The sequence below is a fragment of the Neofelis nebulosa genome, chromosome 11 (genome assembly GCF_028018385.1).
Source record: "Neofelis nebulosa isolate mNeoNeb1 chromosome 11, mNeoNeb1.pri, whole genome shotgun sequence".
Taxonomy (NCBI): Eukaryota; Metazoa; Chordata; class Mammalia; order Carnivora; family Felidae; genus Neofelis; species Neofelis nebulosa.
Window position 1 is genome coordinate 26,122,063 of NC_080792.1, and position 22,042 is coordinate 26,144,104.

At 52.1% G+C, this 22,042-nt stretch overlaps 1 protein-coding gene across 10 annotated transcripts in view; it reads right to left on the reverse strand.

Moving 5' to 3' along the window:
* Window positions 1–22,042, reverse strand: part of CTIF (cap binding complex dependent translation initiation factor) — a 294,493-nt gene that overhangs the window by 207,197 nt on the left and 65,254 nt on the right. For 7 of the 10 annotated variants that reach the window (XM_058692173.1, XM_058692168.1, XM_058692164.1 and 4 more), the window contains exons 2-3: window positions 11,585–11,791; window positions 6,637–6,684 (exon numbers count right to left, since the gene is read on the reverse strand). In XM_058692173.1, coding sequence (XP_058548156.1) covers window positions 6,637–6,684; window positions 11,585–11,764 — 228 coding nt within the window. In that variant the 5' untranslated portion in view covers window positions 11,765–11,791. The remainder of the gene's footprint in view (window positions 1–6,636; window positions 6,685–11,584; window positions 11,792–22,042) is intronic. The other 3 variants (XM_058692171.1, XM_058692170.1, XM_058692169.1) reach the window with 1 other exon arrangement.

The window sequence follows — 22,042 nt, forward strand, 5'->3', positions numbered from 1 at the left end:
GGGCTGGATACAGGCAGGCCCCTGGGCAAAGCTATTGGAGAGGGGACTGTGGTCCAGCTGTGTGCAGCTTTCCTGACCCCTGGGGGAAGAATTGTGAATCCCTACACTTATCCCACAAAGCTGTACCCACTGAGCTTGTGAGGCTCCCACCTCCCACCCCTGACGAAGCAGCAGCCCCAGGGACCTCTTCTCTGCTGCTGCTGTCCGGTGCCCAGTTGGCATGAGGGTTCCTTCCCCGGTCCGAAAGCCCCTTGGGAACTCTCCCTCCTCGACTCCAAAGCTCCTCCCCACCTCTGCTGGGACTGCTCTTAGTCTGCAGCCCCCACCCCCTGTCTCCCCTTCCCCTTTTTGGAGCCATTGTCTACAAAAGTCTCCAGATATAGACCTTCCCTGAACTTGTCCTTTATCTGTAGAAGATGATTCCAGAATGGAGACAAGGGCCCCCACCTCAAAGCACTCTCATCTGTCCCACCACATGCCTGATGCCAACACTAGACAGTTTCTCCTTCAAGGTAAACTGGTTCACAGCTAGGAGCAAGTCCTCTGCGGGAAGAGATGGTGTACTTCTGAAAAGGTCATTGAATGTGAAGAGGCAGGAAAAGTGGGAAATTTTTATAAATGGAAACGATGAACATCGAATTCATGAGTGGTGGCGTAGGGCTTCCACTGTGGCTGCTATAATTCATTTTTTTTAACGTTTATTTATTTTTGAAAGAGAGACAGAGACAGAGACAGAGCACAAGCAGGGGAGGGGAAGAGAGAGAGGCAGACACGAAATCCGAAGCAGGCTCCAGGCTCTGAGCTGTCAGCACAGAGCCCCATGCGGGGTTCGAACCCACGAACCGTGAGGTCATGACCTGAGCCGAAGTCGGACGCTTAACCAACTGAGCCACCCAGGCGCCCCCTGCTATAATTCATTTCTTACTTTACAAAGCAGAAACACAAATGGCACAGGGTTAAGATGTAATAAACAGGGGAGTACAGATGTTTATTCTATACTCAGAAGAGATGCTTATTCTATTATTCTTTGCTCTTCTCAGCACATTTCAATTATCTCACAATTCAAAAACAATTAAAATCAATTCTCTGTCATTTGCGCCCCAAAGGGGACAGTATTTTAGGAGCAGACTTGGTGGAAGATGGGGGAACCACTGAGCACAGTGGGGGAGGCTGAGGGTGCTAAACATGAACCACCCCACTTCTCAATGGTACAAAGTCCCCCCAGGGGTTGTACTTCCCGACGTCCAAGGAGATAACCAGGCTAGAGCCAAACTGGCAAGTTGACTCGGTACAGGATGAGACAAAGAGATAATCGATAAAACCGCATCCATGAACAAACAGATGTACGAATGGGAATTTAGGCTGTAGATTATATAATGATAAGGATAGCGTTTCAAGGCAGGGGAAAGGAGAGACGATCCGTAAACACCGGGATCGAGACAACTGGAGGAAATTGAGGAAAAATTACGCTGGGTCTGCCCCACGCTATCCATCAACAGCACCTTCCAAGTTGATCAGCCTCCAAGAGACAGGTTTTAAACTACATCAAAATCTAAAACTTCTGTGTGACAAAAGAAATCAAGACCAAGATGAAAGCCAAGTGAGAGACAATTTGCAGCACATACAACGAGAATAATTCGCCAGAATATATAAAGATTTCATTTACATCTAGGCACTGTTCTAAGCCGACTACGTAGAGTAACATTTATTTTTCATGGAGATCTAGGCACGTTCATTATGCCCACATTGCAAATACGGAATCTGAGGCGTAGCATAACTTGCCCAGAGTGGCACAGCCAAACAGTGGCAGAATGAGTACAGGCATAAGGCAGCTTTTTTTTTTTTTTTTTTTTTTTCAACATTTTTAATTTATTTTTGGGACAGAGAGAGACAGAGCATGAACGGGGGAGGGGCAGAGAGAGAGGGAGACACAGAATCGGAAACAGGCTCCAGGCTCCGAGCCATCAGCCCAGAGCCTGACGCGGGGCTCGAACTCACGGACCGCGAGATCGTGACCTGGCTGAAGTCGGACGCTTAACCGACTGCGCCACCCAGGCGCCCCAAGGCAGCTTTTAATTCAAAGAGCCAATAAAGATGTTGGATACTAAATGTAATGTGTGATCTTGGATTCGACACTGAACCAGCATTTTTTTAATTGTAGTAAAATACACAGAACATAAAAGTTACCATTTTAACCATGTTTAAGAGTAGAATTCAGCGGCATTAAGCACATTCACATCATTGTGCAACTGTCACCACCGTCCACCTCCAGAGTTTTATCATCCTCCAGAACTAAGACTCTGTCCCCATAAAACACTAACTCCCCAGGCCCCTGTCCTCTTAGCTAACCGCCACTTTCCCATTCCGCTTCCATTCTCTGTGGACTTTACTAGTCTAATGCCTCACAGAAGTGGAATCATACAGTATTTGTCCTGTTGGATATGGTTTATTTCACTAAACGTAAAGTCCTCAAGATTCATCCAGGTTGCGAATGTCATAGGATTTCCTTTATTTCCTTAAGCTTCAATCCTAGTTCATTGTATGGATAGACCACATTTTGTTGATCTATTCATCTACTGATGGACGCGTGGCTATCCACCTTTAGGCTATTGTGAATAATGCTGCTAGGAATACGGGCATGCAAATATCTGCTCAAGTCCGTGCTTTCAATTCCTTTGACTATATATCCAGGAGTGGAATTGCTGGATCACATGGTAATTCTATGCTTAATTTTTAAGGAACCTAGAATTTTTTTTTTTTTTTGGGCTATAAAGGGTATAATTGGGAAAACTGGTGAAATAGAAGATTAAATACAGATTAAATGATAATACTGTTTCAATGTTTATTTCCTGTACTATGATTATGTAAGAGAATGTCCTCGTTCTTAGAAAACACACACTGAAGTGTTGAGGAATCAAGGGGAATCTGCAACTTACTCTCAAATAAATCAGAAAAATCTCTTTATAGAATCTCTCCCTCCCTCCCTCTCTGTCTTTCTCTCACCCTGAGAGAAGAGAGATAGAAAGCAAATGCTGGAAAATATTAACGATTGGCTATTCCGGGTGAAAGATATACAGGGACTCTTTGTAGTATCACTGTCATTTTTATTTACATCTGAACTTATTTCAAAGTAAAAACTCATTGAAAAAGTCACCTTATCCAGGGCTTTTTAACCAACGGGGTGGCAGGACCACCCCAGAGAGCAATTTGAAAGTCACGTGGGAGCCACTACTTTCTCGCAATGCCCAGAAAGGGGACGAGACTTCCTCACGGAGCTCAGGCATGGGACAGCCAGCAGCAGAATCCCACTGGCCTAAAGACTGAGCTTCTCAAAGCCAGGAGCAAGTTCAACCGCTTCCTTTACGCTGGGCACACGGGCTCACTGACTAGGAGGGGAAAAAGAAGGTGGGGGCACACGCTGGCTGAGAGCCCATTCTCCATGCACGTGATGCTCCAGAAAAGCCTTGTATGTAAGAGGAAGGAGGTGCTGTCCAAGACCTGAGATTTGAGAGAGGAAGAAAGCCTTTTTTGGTCCTATCTTAAAAAAAAAGAAAAAAACATTCCCAACTTTCGTGTTGTAGAGGCAGCATAATGTAGTGACTAGGAGCTTGAGTTCTTGAGGCAGTGAATCTTGAGTTCCTATTCCCGCTCTATCAGTTACTCTATGACCTTGGATGAGCCACTTTATTCCTAAGACTCAATTCCCCCACCTGTAATAACTAACAGAAACTAGCAACGGTAGGGGGGTTAAGTGTATGGCAACCGGAGTAAGACCACCCGGTTCAAACCTCAGACTGACCACACACTTCCTGTGTGACCTTGGGCAGCTTATGCAACTTCTCTGTGCCTCAGTTTCTCCCCCGCCCCTTAAGCAGGCAACAATAACAACACCTTCACGGAATTGTTGTGAAGAGTAAATGAGTTAACTTGGACAGGCTTCAGTGTCCTTTGTTAGTTCCTGCTGGTCTATTTAGACTCCTAGAGCTCAATGCTGGACCCTCTTCTCTAAGCCCCTTCGCTCTCGGCTCAAAATGCCATCCATATGCTACTACTGACAGACGTTTAAGTCTCCGGGTCATTCCTTTCCTCTGAACGCCGCCTTTCCACATCTCTCTGCTTCATCAGCACGGAGATATTAATGCTGCGTTAAACCTTTCACATCCCAAAACTGAACTCTCGAGCTTTGTGCCTCAAAGCTACTCCTCCAGGGTTTCCTGTATCTCAGGTCTGCAAAGTCTATCCCTCCATCTGCTCGGGCTAAAATCTTCAGGGCTGTGCAGTAGAAAATCCTATTATTCGGGCACCATGATAGGAATCATTGTCAGGTAGGTGTCCGACTCTTGACTTTGGCTCAGGTCATGATCTCACGGTCCATGAGTTCAAGCCCCCCATCGGGTTCTTCACTGACAGCACGGAGCCTGCTTGGGATTCTCTCTCTCTCTGCCTCTCCCCCTGCTGGTTCTTTCTCTCTCTCTCTCTCAAAATAAATAAATCAACTTAAAAAAAAAAGAAAGAAAATCACGTTATCTGTACCTTTAAAGTATAACAAGTATCTGACCACTTCTTTGCACCTGCATGGTGATCCCACTGCTCCAAGTCACTATCACCTTTTGCCTGGACCAACCACATGGCTTCCTGGTCCCCCGGCCTCCTCTTCTGACCCCTCCCCTTGCCATAGCTTATTCTCCACACAGCATCCCGAGTGATCCTATTTAACCAGTCACATCATGCCCAACCTCTGCTCAAAACCCTCTAGCGTCTGCCCAGTGTCTCTAGAGAAAAGGCCAGAGTCCTCCGTGGGGAGGAAAAGGCCCTCCAGATCTGGCTCTTCTAGGACCCTCCCCCTTGCTCACTTTGCTCCAGCCAGATCCGTCCACAGGCTGTTCCTCCAAGCAGGGCACCCTCCCCCACCAGCGCTGTGCCATCACATTCCCTCTGCCTGCAACACTGCTTCCCAGGCGGGCTCATTCTCTCACCTTCTTCAAATCTTTGCCCAAAAGTCTAAGTGAGCCACCGGGGAAGCCCAGCACCACCCCGTCTCCTGCCCCACTCAGGTGTCTGCCTTCTGTCTTTCCTCACTTGAAAAGAAGGGCTAGGGGTTGGGGTCAAGGATTATGGTCCATTCTGTTCTTGAGTTTCTCCCCAGAACCTAGAGCAGGGCTTGAACGAACAAATGTTAGCTCTAATTATACTTCACTATTTAGCCGACAGTGACTGGCAGAAAAAGAGCAGGTTGAAATGATGATACTTTATGCCGAACCGCCAAATGACGTTTAGGAGATCATGCTAACTAAACAAGTAAGCTAAAAATTATATGTATGCTAAAAGTTCAATTTCATAAAAGGTATATAAAGGAAAAAATAATACATAAAAATGACATTAGATTTTGTCATAAAGTTATGGTGGGCTTCTTCGTCTATTTTCTGATTATCTCTATTTTTCCAGTTGTTGCTTTAAAAGTAAAATATAGGGGTGCCTGGGTGGCTCAGTCGGTTGAGCGTCCGACTTCGGCTCAGGTCATGATCTCATAGCTTGTGAGTTCGAGCCCCGCGTCAGACTCTGTGCTGACAGCTCAGAGCCTGGAGCCTGCTTCGGATTCTGTGCCTCCCTCTCTCTCTGCCCCAACCCACTCGCATTCTGTCTCTGTCTCTCTCAAAAATAAATAAACATCAAAAAAAAAAAAGTAAAATGTAATTGTAGGGGTGGCTCAGTTCGGTAAGCGTCTGACTTCGGCTCAGGTCATGACCTCACAGTTTGGTTTGAGGGTTTGGGCCCTGCATCGGGCTCTCTGCTGTCAGCGCAGAGCCCGCTTCGGATTCTCTGTCCCCCCCTCTCTCTGCCCCTCTCCCACTCAAGCTCGCTCTTTCTCTCTCTCTCTCAGAAATAAACCAACATGAACAAATATTAAAAGTAAAGTAAAATTTTTAACTTCCTAAGAAATGACTGGTAATCAGACTGAAGAGCAACCTCGCTAGAAATTAAGAAAATGCAAATTAAGATGCCAAGAGATGATTTGTCCCAATACGCTGGTGGTGGTGTGAAAACAGAACATCGTAGAAAACAATTTGGCAACAGCTATTAAACTTGATTCTTCTTCTCAGCATCTACCCACATAAACACTTTCATATGCACATGTTCGATAATACTCACGGACGTCTCTAACGTCTCCAGGGGAAAATTGAGAAGTTAACCTGAATTCCCATCAATAGGTGAATGTTAAAGTATGGGACATCCATACTGTGGACTACTGTATAGCCGTTAAACAGAACAGAGCAGATGTAGAAGGGCTCATAGAACCCCTAAGGCATACGGCGAGGTGAAAGATGTAGGTTACTGACCAACATATTCACTGGCTATGATTTATGACTTTGAAATAATGTATTTCTATAAGTCTGCGTGTGTGTGTGTGTGTGTGTGTGTGTGTTGGCAAAAGCATTAAAAAAAGGTGATGAAGTTAACTCATTCATCAGGCACTGAAATGAGGTGGTAGCGAAGGGAGACTTTGTTGCTAATATTAGAATTCTTGTGTACCATGAGAACATCCGCGTATAGTACTTGTGTAATTAGAAATAAATCGCGTCGCTAATTAAGTGAGTCCCCCGTGCACAAACATCCCACGATGTCCCTCAAACTCACTTCTTCAGTTAAGCTTTGCATGGGTGGTCCACCATTGAGTGCTTCCTCCTATGAGTAAAGAGGGCACGGGAGAGGATTCAAAGGGCAGGAGGGAATGAAGGAATGGGATAAAAGGGGGATGACGGAACAGCGCACGGGGAAGGCGGAATGAAGGAAAAACACGAAGAGAAAGAGAAGGAAAACCACCGTGAGTGAGAGATGCCACACCAGTCTGAGTATCTGCATCCCACTCTTTACACCTGCATGGTTGCCTCGCTCTTGGTAAGGACACTTCGCATTTCACACAAAACCCAGGACCTCCAAGTGCCTGACGACATCAAAAAGGACCGTTAAGAAGTTATTTCCACCCTCACTCGTTCTTTAATTGACCTGTTAACAGAATTTATTGGAAATACGCTTTCATTCAATGTATCTGCTCTTTACAACGTCTCTACATTCTATCCATCCAACGGTGGAGCTCAAGGCAGGTGGCCATGGAAGGATGGGGAAGGGAGACAGACATGTCCCACCCATGGTCATGGCTGTCAGTCTCATCAGGGCTTCAGAGTCAAGTGGGGGCTTATAAGAAGGCCAATGTCCAAGCCCCTCCTCATTCAACTGAACTTTAGGTGGGGCTTGTACATCAATATTTGTCCAAGCTCCTGGTGTGATGAAAACTGCTTTGAAGCTTTATGATGGTCCACTAGACTGTCCACTAACTTCAGGAAGTGCCAAACATTTCCCACTTAGTAACATCCCAATCTCTTCCACAAAAGGGTAATGGTAGGGTCACCTGGGTGGCTCAGTCGGTTAAGCGTCCGACTTCGGCTCAGGTCATGATCTCGCAGTTCGTGAGTTCGAGCCCCGCGTCGGGCTCTGTGCCGACAGCTCAGAGCCTGGAGCCTGCTTCAGATTCTGTGCCTCCCTCTCTCTCTGGCCCTTCCCCTCTCGAGCTCTGTCTCTGTCTCTGTCTCTGTCTCTCTCTCTCTCTCTCTCTCTCTTTCCATTCATTCATCCTTCCTTCCATCCATCTATCCATCCATCCATCCATCCATCCATCCATCCATCCATGCATCCATCCTTCTCCCTAGTTGTTGCTAAAGAAGGCGTGGGGAAAGGGGTGCCTGGGTGGCTCAGTCGGTTAAGCATCTGACTTTGGCTCAGGTCATGATCTCATGGCTTATGAGTCTGAGCCCTGCATCGGGCTCTGTGCTGACAGCTCAGAGCCTGGAGCCTGCTTCAGATTCTGTATCTCCCTCTCTCTCTGTCCTCCCCCTGCTCATGCTCTGTCTCTCTCAAAAATAAATAAACATTAAAAAAATTTTTTAAAAAGAAGGGGTGGGGAGAACACAACTGTACAAGCATCATGAGGTATTTTCTTCTGTCAACCGTCATCTCTCAGATCCTAAAAAACTGATCTCGCCAACTGAAAAGCAACATGATTCTCTATTCTCTCAAGTTTTCTCAAGGTTTCCAAGATTCTTAACAATTTTCCTCTTCCAGAAACATCAAAATACCACTTCAGACAGGCCGATGGAGACATTCTCTGAGGGTTTTTTTTGGGGGGGGGGGGGTTGGCTTCCATTTAAAATAGTCATCAGGTTAAATAAAAACAAGCAAAAGTGCTCTAGCAGAAAGACTTCCCATAAAGTTGTGTCAACAGAGACTTTTTTTTTTTTAAAGAAGCGTGTTATATAAACACATCTAACCCCAGCCTTACTTAGAGTTGTCCACAGCTGCCCCTTCCTCTGGAGTCTGCACCCCAGCTGTCTTTGTGGGTGTACGGGAGCAGGTTTGGTGGGAGTGGGATTAAAATGTCCCTCCTTGGCCAGCGCCTCACAAGCAGATCCCAGGACCCTGCCAGGTTTTGCATTCTTGCAGGGAACATCAGAGAACACAAAGCTTAAGGAATGCATCAGATGTTACAAGTGGCCGTGTTTTCCTCGCTGCTTCACAACAAACATCTGTTTCAAAACCCCTGCAGATGTGGACCTCCAGGCATGGTCAGTCCCAACCTATCCCCTATGCCCTGAGTGAGGGCACGTCTCTATTTGCTCTATATCTTGAGAGCTCAGCCATCACCACGGGGAGGTCAGAGACAGCAGGAGGGCCCCTCCTCCCAGAATTCTCTCCCCAGTGGCTGCTCTGGGAACAGAAATTCTACCATTTTGTAAAGTATTCCTCTGGGGTGAAGCTTCACGGCATCCTCGGACCCTCCACCTGTAAAAGCCTATTTCACGTTGGAGGAGCCTTCGAAGGATGTCGTGCCACAGGTGCCAAAGGTCACCCTGGGTGTGCACAGTGCGGGAGGCAGGCCAGCCCCGCGCCCCGTCCACAGGGCCTGCTGCTGGGGAAGTCCACTCTGGGATGCTTCCGGGAGTATGCACGAGTCGGTTCACCTAATTCTGCCCCTTCCCGCACTGCATGACCCAAAGACGTTCATTTCCCTTGGAAATTTTCCAGTCTAGTCAGACCGCCCTGCCCCTTCCATTCCAGGTTATGATATTGTTGACTGTACATCAAACGTGATTGAAAACTGACGCATCATCAGACAAGACACTTCCTCCTCACAGTCACCTATGGACCCCCAGGTCACTCACCCCCACCTCAGTCCCTGTTCTTCTTGAAGACTTTGCTCCTGGATCACTGCCGCCCTCTCCGGCACCTGCCTTTCTTGGTGACGCTGATGTCAGTCACCGTGGTTCCCGTGCCCTGCCATCGGTTCCACCGCCCCTCCCTTCCTGATGTCTCTTCTGCCCAAGTACCCCGATGCTCGTGCCCAGACTTTCGTTGCCAACTCCTGCACTTTCTGCCCTGGACTCCAAACACCCACTCCCCGACGCTTCCATTTTCTGCTCACTCCTTCCGGTGCCACGATTCTGGTAATTCTTTGACTTCCCAGGCCCCCCAGGCCCCCGTCCACTGACCCTCTACCCCTTCCGTTATCTATAACCACAATGGGCCCTCACTCCTGCCCTTAACTGGCTCAGTGTCAGGGAATGTCACCGTCCTGACTCCCTCACTCCCTCGCCCTTCTCTCCCTGCACTGTCAGCGCCCAGAGAAACAGTCCTGGCTAAATTCAGCGTTGTAACTCTGCACCTGCACCCGCACCCTCGTGGCTGAAAGTAGCCGGAGAAGCTCACAGCTGTGTTGCACCACCAGCTGTCATTCTGGAAGCATGGCTACAAGCCTGGAAATCTCCCTCTGCGATTGTGGGTGAGCCGCTGGGGACCGGAGCCAAGGCCAAGCCCCGTCATCTACTCAAGGCCACTGTGCAGCCTCCCCTCTACCCCAGACCACTCCCATCAATGCACAACAGGCTGTGTACGCTCCTGTTTTGACCTCACTTCCCCCAAGAACACATCTCCCCCCTTTACAGCAAACGCCTGTAATACACAGAGGGTCTGTATCACCCTCCCCATCTCCAACCCATCTCCTTGACGTTCGCCCCCACCACTTGACGGTCACCCCTCTAGTCAGGGTCCCCAGTAGCCCCCACTGCTTGGGGAGGTCATCCTCAGGCTTCCTGTTCCCTGGCCTGGCAGCCGCAGTCCACAAGGTCAGCCCGCCCCGCCCCCATCTCCTCGAACACACCTTCCTCAGCTTCCTGCACTCCACCCCGCCTGGTCTTCCTTCCTGGTCTTCCTTCCCCCCCCCACCCCCCCTCCGCGGCCAACCCCCCTCCTGCTCTCTGGCTGGCTCCTCCTCCCATCCCTGCTTTCTGGATGTTGGCAGACTCCAGGGTCCATGTGACCCCATGGTCTCCCTGACTCATCCCCTCTGGCTCTCCCCCTTCCTCTGTGCCTCAGCCTCCTCGCTGCCTCTGGAATACTCTTCCAGCGGGGCCTCTGCCCGAGATAGCTGCACAGCTCACCCCTCCACCTACTTCGGTGACATCTTTCCTGATACCCTCTTTGAAACAGCAAACTCCTCCCGACCTTCATCACTCCCTATTTCCTTTTCTGAATTTATTTTCCTCCGCAGCGATTGTCACCCACCCGCAGGATGTAAGTCCCAGGAGGGCAGAGCTTTATGCCTCTTTTGCTCCCTCCCAGACGCCCAGCCCTAGAACAGAGTCAGACACAGGGTGGGTGCTCAATATACACCGTAGAGCGAATAATGGACACGTTAGAAGCTTCTACTAATTGTGATTCAAAACTTCGAGGACACTAAGGAAAGCATCACATACGTTCCCACCTCTTCTCTTTCAACATTCCTGAGGAAGCAGAATAATCTCCATTCACCAGATAGGAAAAATCAAGGCTCGGAGAAGTTGAGGGGTGTGCCAAAAGTCACACGGGCAGCTAGAAGCAAATCTGGAACCAATTCTTAAACAAATATCTACCGGGACTTTACGGCGTTGAGGAAAGATGCGTGCGATATGGCCACTACCCTGTATGGCTCACACTTTATTCTCGAGAACTCAAGATTTCCAAATCCTGGCCCAGAGTCGGCTGAGTCTGGGCTGCCAGACTAGCCCAGGAGCAGATGGCACCAACCTGAAGTTCTAGTCAAAACGCCTCATGCGCCTAACTAGGGCTGGCACGCACAGCCCCCTGAGGCCTGAGACAGACGGCATGAGACTCAGTTCTGTGGCCGCCAACAACTGCCTGTATTTGAGATCGGAGAGAATGTTCACAAGTTACACCCTTATACGGTGTGCATTCCCGGTAAGCTACAACCTCCAGATCTCTTCTAGAACACGAGCTTGTGGACAGGGAACAGTACCTAGCCCATGGCAGGAACTCTACAACCACGCGTCCAGTGAATTGTGAGTCTGGCCAGGCCCCAGCTGCCCAGCCCGGTGGGATGGAGTAGAGTCAGAGCAGGGGGGGCTTCCTGCCTGGATCCCGTGCTCTGCTGCCTGGGGCCATCCATGCCAGGGCCAGGCGGCCACACGCTGCCCGGATTTGGGATTTGGAACCACGTTCGAGTCTGCCAAGGCCCCCGCACCTGCGCAGCGCTCACCTGGGAGATGTGGGACTGGGTCTGCTCGCTCTCGCCGTCCCCCTCCGTCTTGTCGGCCAGCAGCCCCTGCACCTGGTACTCGAGCACGTAGCTGTCGATGAAACGCTCCAGCTCCTCGATTTCCTGTGAGCGGCTGCTCCCAGCCTCGGACGAGGCTGACGCGGCGGAGGAATTCTCCATCCCTCCAGCTCAGGGGCTGCGTCCGGGCTGCAGGAGACAGAACAGCGGGCTCTGTGAGACGTAGCTGGAGGCGGGGATGACGCCCCACTCGAGAACTACTCCCCGCTCCCGGAACATTCTCTCACCCATTACGGCACCTTGGCCTCCCAACATCCCTGAGAAGTCAATGGCGTGCCAGCCGGCCTTCCGTATGAAGAATATGCTGCAACTCCCCTTGTACACAAAGGGAAACTGAGGCCCGGAGAAGGCCGGTGACTTGCCTCACTGGCCGACACAGTAACTTGTGTGATAACTCGTGTGGTAGCTGGACCTCACCACCTGGGAAAAGGCAGAGGAGGGACCCAGCCTACCACCCAAGCCCCACTTCCCAACTGGAACTAGCAGAATCTATCACAAACCAGAATGAAACAGACCAGAGGCTTTGACGTCCTTGACCCAAGCATTAGGATGTAAGGGGTCCCCAGACACAAACCCTCTAGGTGGCCTGGGTCCTCCAAGAAAATGTCTCCTTCTAGGGGCACCAGGTGACTCCATCAGCGGGGCGCCTGATTCTTGATTTTGGCTGGGGGCACGATCTCACGGTTCGTGAGTTCGAGCCCCGCGTCGGGCTGTGCACGACAGCTCGGCGCCTGCTTAGGGTTCTCTCCCTCCCTCTCTGCCCCTCCCCCACCCTCTCTAAATAAATAAATAAATAAATAAATAAATAAATAAATAAATGAATAAATGAATAAATGAATAAATGAAAATGTCTCCTTCTAAAGAGATGTTCCCACTGTGGACACCACACTCTCCTCTAAATTAGCTCAGGCCTCTAGGCCTTCAGTTGTAGACACAATCTCGCAGCCTTGTTAGGATGTGGCTATCAGGGCATGCTGTGCTCAGTCTATAAGGACGTGACTGGCTATTGATGGTGGAACACGAAAGGCCTGGTGGAGGTCTGGGAGGGCACGGCCTAGGCACGGACGCTGTCTGGCCACACTCCACAGGCGCGTGACTCTCTCGTTAGCCCTTGGGCCCTCTCTCTGTGGCGGCCTGGCATGATGTGGTGGGCATTCCAGGATCCCTGCTGAAGTCCGCCAACATAACTGCCGTCCTTCTTGACCAGACTGGATGGAGCCAGCCACTGCAGCGGCCCAGGCCCGCAGGGACACCCCCACTGCCCACTCCTGTCCCCCGAAGCTCCCACCGGACCCCACCCGGAAGTGGGGAGAACCAGGACCTTTCTCACCTCTGTGTCCCTTCCCACCAAAGACCCTCCCCTTCCTTCTGACAGGCTCTAGGCCAGACGGGAAGGGGCTTTAAGGCTTCTCTGGTGGCCCTTTCATCATCTGCAAATTGGTGCTCTCCATGGGGGAATCTGTTCAGCTGGAGGAAGTACAACCCATACGTGGTTTCATCCCCAGAACTAGCAGAATGGTCTCAAACTACCACCAGTAGATCCACAAAGGAGACCCGAATAACGCACAGGACTCTGGGACCACAGGGGGTTGCATGCAGCTAGAAAGTGACTATTGATAATAAAGGCAAGGCCCTGGTATGTTTAAAGGAACACTTGAATTTCAAAACCTTGGATGACTGAGAACTTTTTTGGAACGTAGTTATTCGCCAGTTACCAAGGGTTTGTTGAGTTTTCAACTGTAATGGATCCAAGACGGGGAAAGGAATGGTCTGCTGACTTCCAGAAATGCTGCTGAGACCATGAATGTGGACTCCCCCAGGCCCCTGCCGGCCTTTTCAGAGGCTGGTGTTGGCGATGGGGAGGAAGAACTGGCCGAGGGGACACAGACATTCCTCAATGATTTCCAGGCTTGGGTTTTGGCTTTTGGCTGCTGCCTGGGGCCCACCCTCCCTGGGACCCCAGGCCAGCTACAGAGGGACTACGCAGGGCTTGCTCTGGGCTCCTGAGCTCGGCAGCCTGCGAGCTCATGGGTTATGTCCACCCGGCCCGGAGGGAAGAGTCCAAAGTTTCAGGCCAGGGTGCCCTCATCAGAGTGAGGCCAGGGTGGCAGTGGGTCTGCAGAGAGTCTGCTCTGATTGGGAGAAGCGTGCCTAGTGGTGCAGGGCCACAGTCAGAGGTGATGGTGGGGATGTCCCATGCCCCTTCCTCCACCTGCCATCTGAGGCCTACAGTGGGTTTACATCCCTCCTACCACCAACGCCTACCTTACCCCTCCTGCTCCTGTGGTTGCCCATGATCCCCTCTTAGCCCACTCCTTCTCCGGGCCATATGCCATGTGTGGTAGGCAGAACCCTAAGAGGGTTCTGGGTGTATACCTTCTCCCAGTTACTCAATCAAACACTAATCTAGGGACTCCTGGGAAGGAGTTTTGCAAATATAATTACATTCCCAGTCAGCAGACCTTAAGACAGGGAGATTATTCAGGAGGGCCTCCTCCAATCACAGGAGCCCCTTCAATTTGGGGTGGGGGGTAGAGACAGAGATTCAAAGCAGGAGAAAGACCCCACGCGTTGTTGCCGGCTTGAAGGAGGAGCACGTACAAGGAGCACAGGCAGCCTCCAGGGATTGAGAGCACTCCCCGGCCAATGACCGGCAAGGAGAAGGGGCACCTGGGTCCTACAACCACAAGCAAGTAAATGGTGCCAACATCCGGTGAGCTTGGGAGCAGACTTTGTCTCCCAGCCTCCAAACGAGAACTGACCTTGGCGGACACTTTAACTTCAGTATTGTGATTTACTGAGCTGAACTTCTGACTTCTAGAACGGTGAGGTAATAAGCAGGTCTTGTTTTTAAGCCACTAAGTCTGGGGGTGCCTGGGTGGCTCGGTGGGTTGAGCGCCCGGCTCTTGGTTTTGGCTCAGGACATGATCTCACGGTTTCGTGAGTTCGAGCCCCGCGCTGGGCTCTGAGCTGGCAGTGCGGAGCCTTCTTGAGATTCTCTCTCTCTCTCTCTCTCTCTCTCTCTCTCTCTCTCTCAAAATAATAAACTTTAAGCCACTACGTTTGTAGCAATTTGGCACAAGGCCATAGAAAACTACATGTGATGTTCTTTCTGCCTCTCTGCTTCTGCTCACACTGTGCCCCTCACCCAGAGGCATCTTCCCCTTCCCCCCTACTTACAAAATCTAGAAGTGTTTACATTCACAAAATACTAGAACAGCGCCCCAGAGGCCACCTGGAGACTAGCCCAATTCCCTGCTTTCAGAGCGGGCTAGTGGGCATTATACTGTGACTTCTAATGATTAGAATGGCTAACGTGTCCTGTGCCCGCATCATGTGACAGACACTCCTTCCAGCACTTGATATGCCTTCACCCACTTGCCCCTCACAATAACCCCATGAAATCGGTATAATTACACTACTTAGAAGAGAAAACGGAGGTTCAGAGAGGTTAGCTTACTTGCTCAAGTGCGCACAGCACAGCTCCAGGTTGGCCTACACCTCCCCGCCTCTTCATCCCACCTCCTAGCAGCCTGTTCGGGCTCTCAGGACACCTCTCACTTCTCATTCTCCGCTACCCTTCCAGAGCCCAGGGGATTCTTCAAGGGCCATGTGAGCTTCTTACTCCCCACTGGGCCGCAGGCTCTAGAGGGCCCCGGCTCTGTGCCTAGCTCAGTGCCTGGCCCTGGGCAGATTGCCGGCCTCAGGGGACTGCAATGATAAGGCTGATGTCCAGAGAGGGCTGAAAAGGAGCTGCCTACAGGAAAAGCTGGTGTCTAAAGCCATGCCCATTATTCCTTGAAGGCTTAAGGTCTTATCAAGGGCCTCCTGGCACACTTTCCAGGTACAGGCAGAGGACTGGGCTTTGCAGGAACTAGACAGGAAGAGTTTCCACGGGGATCAGGTGCCCGGCCCCGCCCGCAGCAGAAGCACTGGCCTGCCCTGCTGGACTCTCCCCTAGGCTCTCGCAGGCCCCTCATAGGACCACAGCACAGTCCCGTGGGGGAGCCTGGGGTCAGTGATCACCGAGGAAAAGGACAGGCATTGACACCCATTCCCAGCCTGCATTAGTCTGGTGCCCAGAGGGAAAGAGAGGACTCTGTACACAGGTCACTTGTCTTGGATGCCTTGTGTGGTCTCATCTCCGCTCGGTGCCTCCCCCCCAACACCAGTCAGAGTCATACAGTGAGCCTGACTACACCTCCCCTCAGCTCCCGAGCACCTTCTGCCCAGGGCTTCTCAGACACATGCCAGCAGATGCCTGCAGGAACCCACCGGGGGCCTGGAATCCTGCACCCTGGACGTGGGAGGAGTTAACAGCTCCAGGGGCAGCCCTCCACAAACACTCCCTCCTTGGTCTCTCTCTCAGATAACAACTGAAATGTGTTCTTCGTAGTCCTCAGCAGGTCCCAATGGACTGAGCCCAGCTGCCTACGGTGGTGACCAGATTCATAGTACCCCTCTGCCCGGCTCTCCCTGCTCCTATGTCACTCTCCCCAGGGATGCCTGTTCTTGGGGTACGTCCAGGAACTCTGCTTTCCCTGAGGGAACCAGGCTAACGTATCACCTGGGTTCATTTGTACATTCCAGAATGAGTCCCAGCCAGGGAGCCAAGAGGCCCCTCTTGCAGCAGAAAGGCCCAGCACTTTACCTGTTTACCAGAGAAGAGGGCAGAGGGAGAGGGAGGGGGTGCTGTCCACATCATCTGTCTGCTCAGCTATCAGGCTGGAAGTTCAGGCAGGCACTCGCACCCCCAGTTTTGTTTCTTTTTTTTATGTTTTATTTATTTTTGAGAGAGAGCGAGAAAGACCAAGTATGAGCAGAGGAAGGGCAGAGAAAAGAGGGAGACACAGAATCCGAAGCAGGCTCCAAGCTCTGAGCTGTCCGCACAGAGCCCGACGCGGGGCTCGAGCCTATGAACCATGAGATCATGACCTGAGCCGAAGTCAGACGCTCAGCTGCCTGAGCCACCCAGGTGCCCCACTCACAGCCCCAGTTTTTAAAATTGCAGTAAAATATACATAACATAAAACATACCATTGTAACCACTTTTAAATGTACAGCTCAGTTGGCATTAGGTATATCCACAGTGTTGTGTAAGTATCCTCACCATATTTCCAGAATTTTTCATCATCCCAGACAGAAACTCTGTGCCTTTTAAACACTAATTCCCATTCTCTGCCTCTCAGCCCCTAGCAACCACTGCTCTGCCTCCTGTCTCTATGAATCTGTCTGCTCAGGGTACCTCATGTAAGGGGAATCATTCAACATTTGTTCTTTTTCTTTTTTTTTTTAACTATTTATTTATTTGAGAGAGAGAGAGAGAGAGGGAGTGAGCAGGGGAGGGGCAGAGAGAGAGAGAGAGAGCCGAAGTGGGCTCTGTACTGACAGCAGAGAGCCCGAGCAGGGCTCAAACCCACCAATCGCGAGATCATGCGCTGAGCCAAAGTCGGACGCTTAACGGACTGAGCCACCCAGTCGCCCCCTGCTTTTTTAATTTTTTAAATTTTCTTTTGGTGTATTTCATTTAGGATAATGTTTTCAAGATCCATTCATGTTGTAGCACGTGTCAGAATTTCACATCGTTTTATGGCTGAATAACACATTGTGTTACAATGATATGTTGCCCGTAGAGACATTTTGTTTATCCATCACCCACCCATGGACATTTTGTTTCCACCTTTGGCTAGTGTGAGTAGGGCTGCTATGCACCGGGGTGTGAAATATCTGAGTCCCTGTTTTCAATTCTTTGGGGCACACCCCTATAAGGTCTGCCCCACTTTTAAGGTAAAAAGAATGAGGAGACACAGAGTGAACTCAGGCTAGTGGGAAGCCAGGGAAATACAGGGATGCTTTCTCAAGGGCTTGTCCTGCTCTCGTCCTGCCTGCGTTTGGCGGGGGGGGGGGGGGGGGGGGGGGGTCTCCTCCTGGCTCAGTTTCCCATTCACAGCAAAATCAGGATGGGAAATTGCCCACACAGCCGGGCTAAGCTGAGCGAGCCAGCAAGAGGAGCTTATGTTTTAATGATCCCGGGGAAAGTGACGGGGGGAAGGGACCAGAGGAAGAAGAAAGGAGAGGGTGGAAGAGGAGAGATACCTCCAGCGACAGTGGTCCAGAATGCACAGCCTGCCGAGGCCAATGCAGCCAGCCAGCCACGTCGCCCCGCCCCACCCCCACTGCCAGGTGATGGATGCTGAAGAACAAAAAGGCAGGCAGCAGGAGTAAGAAAAGCGCTGAGGCTGCGTTTTGCTCTAAAGGGCAGGCAGCCCAGAGCCTGCAGGCAGGAGGGGTGGGCCCGGTGGACACAGCTTGAGCAGGGGTGCAGCGGGCGAGCCTGCACAAGGACAGGAGGGGTGGGGGGCTCCTTCGCCTGCACTTCCCAGATGGGACTTCTGCCCACCCACAGCTGTCTGGTGAAAGGGGAGACCCATGTTCTCCCGGGGTTGATAAGGGACCTCATCCCAGCGCTGGGGGCCCAGGCAGACCCACCCCCGAGGCAGCCTTCTAGGCTTGCAGGTGAGCCTGGCTATTTTTAAGGCCAGAAACAAGGGCACTCATGTTCTTTGATGAAAAGGCACCCACCCCTCTCCCAACCTGTGTCCCTCCACCCAGAACCAGGCGAAAATATCTTCCCCTGGCTGTCCTCTGCCCAGAGCAGTGCGGCTTCCTTCAGAGATGAGCACTCAATGAGGTGCTTCTGCAGACAGGGCTCTCGGCTCTCGGCTGGAGATCTCTCTCTCCCAACCCTCTGGCCGTGCCTGCCCGTGAGCCTGTGAGAGCTCGAGGCGCTACAGTCAGCGGCTAGAGATCTGGAGGCAAACCGCGGCCTGACATCACCAGGCGCCCCGTGAGCCCAGAGACAAGAAGCTGGAACCGTCCCAGCCGGCTCAGCGTGCCTTTGTGCTTGCCCAGTGACAAATGGCATTAGTAGCTGTAAATTTAGCCAATCCCTTTAAGAACAGCCAGGCATTAGAAGCATTACCTCCTCCTCCAAAGCCCGGGACGACTGGGTGACCTGCGAACCAGAGGAGACGATTCTCTCCTCTGCCACCAGCCCTTCTCTAGGGCATCCATCATTCCACACCCCAAAAGGAGGCGGCACCGCACCCCTTACCCTTCATCAGACCCTTTTCCTCAGGCCCTCGGCACTCAACTCACCCTGGGTGCCTTTCTGGGAGCTCACAGCCTGGGAAGGGCTCGATTTCTGCTTTCCTGATTTGTTTGTGTTTTCCTGGTGCGGCTCTGGGGGGCTTTTGGCTGCTGCGAGGGGCCTAGCCTCTTGGACTCGAGGCCAGCTGCAGGGTAGCCGTGCGGTGCTGTGGGGGGCCTGCTCCAGGCTCCTGAGCTCATGGGTCCGTCCACCCGTCCCAGGTCCGCAGACAGAGGTAGGCGCGTGTGAGCTGTGGGCGGGCAGGGGGGCCCAGCACGGCACTGCCACTCACCTCACGTGGAATGAGGTCACCACTGCCTCCACCCCGCTTTTGCCATGGCCATGGTGCCCCACAGCCTCCCTCCCTCAAGGCCCCCCTCCCGCAGTAGTAGCTTCCTGGTGACACAAGGCCCACCCCCTCTTCCCTTCTTAGTTCCCCTCAGTGCTGGTAACTGAGACCTTCACCCAGAGCCTGCAAGGACAGCTCTCTCCTCTGCGGGCTGTCGGGCAGCCCCCAGGGCCGAGCCAGGCCACAGCCGCCAGCGGAGACTGGGGGAGGAGAGAGGCCACTGCTTAGGGACACAGGACGCCCACGGCTCTCCCAAGGAAGCCGTGGGAACCCCCTTCCTAACTCCTGCTGCCAGCCCACGCTCCACCTCCTGCCTCCTGTGTAAACAAGCCTCCGGAGAGAAGGCTTTTCCCGGGCCACCTGCTGCTCTTTCACTCTGCCACTCCAGGCAGTGCTGGCTCTGGGGACTCTGGGCCACATTGGTGTTTGACAAAAAAAAAAAAAAAAAAAAAGCAGGGGGATTCAGGGACACCTCCGCATACAGGAGCCTCAGGTCCCCAACCACCGGAAGTAGGAAAGTTCACATACACTCAGAGCTGAAGGCGACCTCAGAAATCAGCAACACTGACTGTCAGCATGGGGGATACCTGGTACCCTCTGCATGTCCAGCAGTGGAGTCCCCAGTATAACCTTCGTCGTTGAAACATCAGACAGGGTGTTAGCTAGCATACTGTTTTCCAAACTGCGGGTCTCAGCCGTTTGCTGGGCTGTAAAATACACCCATGATTTCAGCATTTAAACATATGTAACTCAATTGAAAGTATCAGTGAGTGACATTGGTCGTAAGCGTTAAGTGTCGTTCTATGGAAGTTGTGCCTCACCTATCCACGGAAAACGTATTTCTTCCGCAAGGCGTGGCCAAGAGTTTAAAGTAAAGTGGCAAGGGGCAGTGGGCTTTCCCACTGTGCACATGAATCATAGGTGGAGCCTGGGATTCTGCATTTCTTTTTTTATTTCTTTTTTATTTTTTTAATGTTTATTTATTTTTGAGTGAGAGAGAGAGAGAGAGAGAGAGAGAGCAAGCAGGGGAGAGGCAGAGAGGGAGGGAGACACAGAGTCTGAAGCAGGCTCCAGGGTCTAAGCTGTCAGCACAGAGCCCGACACAGGGCTCGAACCCACGAACTGTGAGATCATGACCTGAGCCGAAGTCGGACACTTAACTGACTGAGCCACCCGGGCACCCCAGGGATTCTGCATTTCTAACTGGCACTGAACCCCAACCTGCTGGTGGCACTGACCCCCCACTCGCTCCTGGCACTGAGAGCCCCACCTGTTCCAGGCACTGCCCCCCACCTGCTTCAGCACTTACCCCCATATGTTCCCTCAGTGCTAAGCACAGGCTACCTCTTGACACCCCTTCCCCTCCCCTCTGCTGTTACCCAACTCTTGTCCTGCTCTTGGATTTTGTATGGGCTTTAATCTTGTCTTGACAAGACTGTATGATCCTCAAGGCCCGCTCCAGCCTATACCTGTCACACCCCAAGCCCAGGATGGCAGACTGGCCTGCGGGTCCTCCAGCCCTCCGTGCTGGTGCATCCAGTTCACTCCTTCCCTGAGAGCAGGCCTCCTTGGCTCTCCCGCCCACCCACCGCCGCTGGCCCAGGCTCTCCTCCAGCCCCTCCCGGCCTTTAGAACATTAAAGCCAAGGGTGCTGGGGGTGGCCCTGTCCAATCCCCCCTTCTGCCGGCCAGCAAGGCTACCTGGTCCTAGAACAGGACTCCAATCTCTTCCCACCCCATTCAAGTGCCTCCTAGAGCCATTTCACTCCAAATAACAGGAACTAGGGGGCAGTGAGGAAGCCACCTGATTCCTGCCACATCCCTGGTGGTAGGAAGTCAGGCGACTTCCTCACTGCCCCCGAGTCCTCAGGCAGGGTAATATAATGGTTATAACTTCAGTGCTGGTGAAACTACTTCCTAGCTCTGGGACCTTGGGCAGCCTGCTTCCTCGTCCTCAGTCTAGAGGACGAAAGCACCATCGCAAAAAGCACTGTGAGGATTACGTGGGAACTCAAGAGAAAGTGTTTGACACAGCCACGCATACAGCAGGCACTCAATTACTGCTTGTGATTACCATTTGACATCACAATGCCCCCCCCCCACCCGCCCAGCTATGCCCCACTCTGTCTTCTGCAAACTCTCCCCCTCTGCCTCTCCAAACTGAAACCTCTCTTGGGACCTGGCTCCAGATATACCTCCTCTATGAAGCCCTCCTTGGTCACTCCGACTATCATTGGTCCTGCTGCTTCTGAACTCCAGTTCTCCATAGACCCCACCACTCCCTAATGTCTCCCCTACTCTGAACTGCCTGTGTCTTGCTTGGGCCCCAGTGTGGCCCTCCCCACACTGGGTACTCCAGGTTCCTGGGTTTCCCTCAGCTCTGCCAACCTGCATGGACTGCCTGAGACCCATTCTTCCTCTTCCTTGGGCCCTGGGGGTAGACAGGGTGGGCCTCAGCACCGACCTTCAAAAACTTCAGGGTTGATGGACAAAGAGTGAAAACGAAGTCAGAGCATGCCAGGAAGGGAGAGCAACAGCGTCCCGCTCTGAACCCAGTAATGCACCCATGAGAGCACCCGGGATTAAGGCCAGGAAGTTCTTCCAAGTCTGGTGGCCCCGGCACCCCATGCCCTGCTTCTCAAGTGACAGGCTCTCCAGTATCTCTCTCGGGGTAGCCAGGGTCCCTAGTCAGCTCGCTCCCTCCTGGCAACCACTTCCTGAACCAGAGGCCAGCTGGAGCAGGGGCGACACCGTGCTGTTTCTGAGAGCCTGGTGGAACGGGAGGCCTGGAACAGGGTCCACAGAGCCTGGCTTGCGGACGTGCCCCAGAGCTGGGAAGGCCGAGCTGGCTCACTGTGAGAACAGCATCCCTTCCCCTCTGC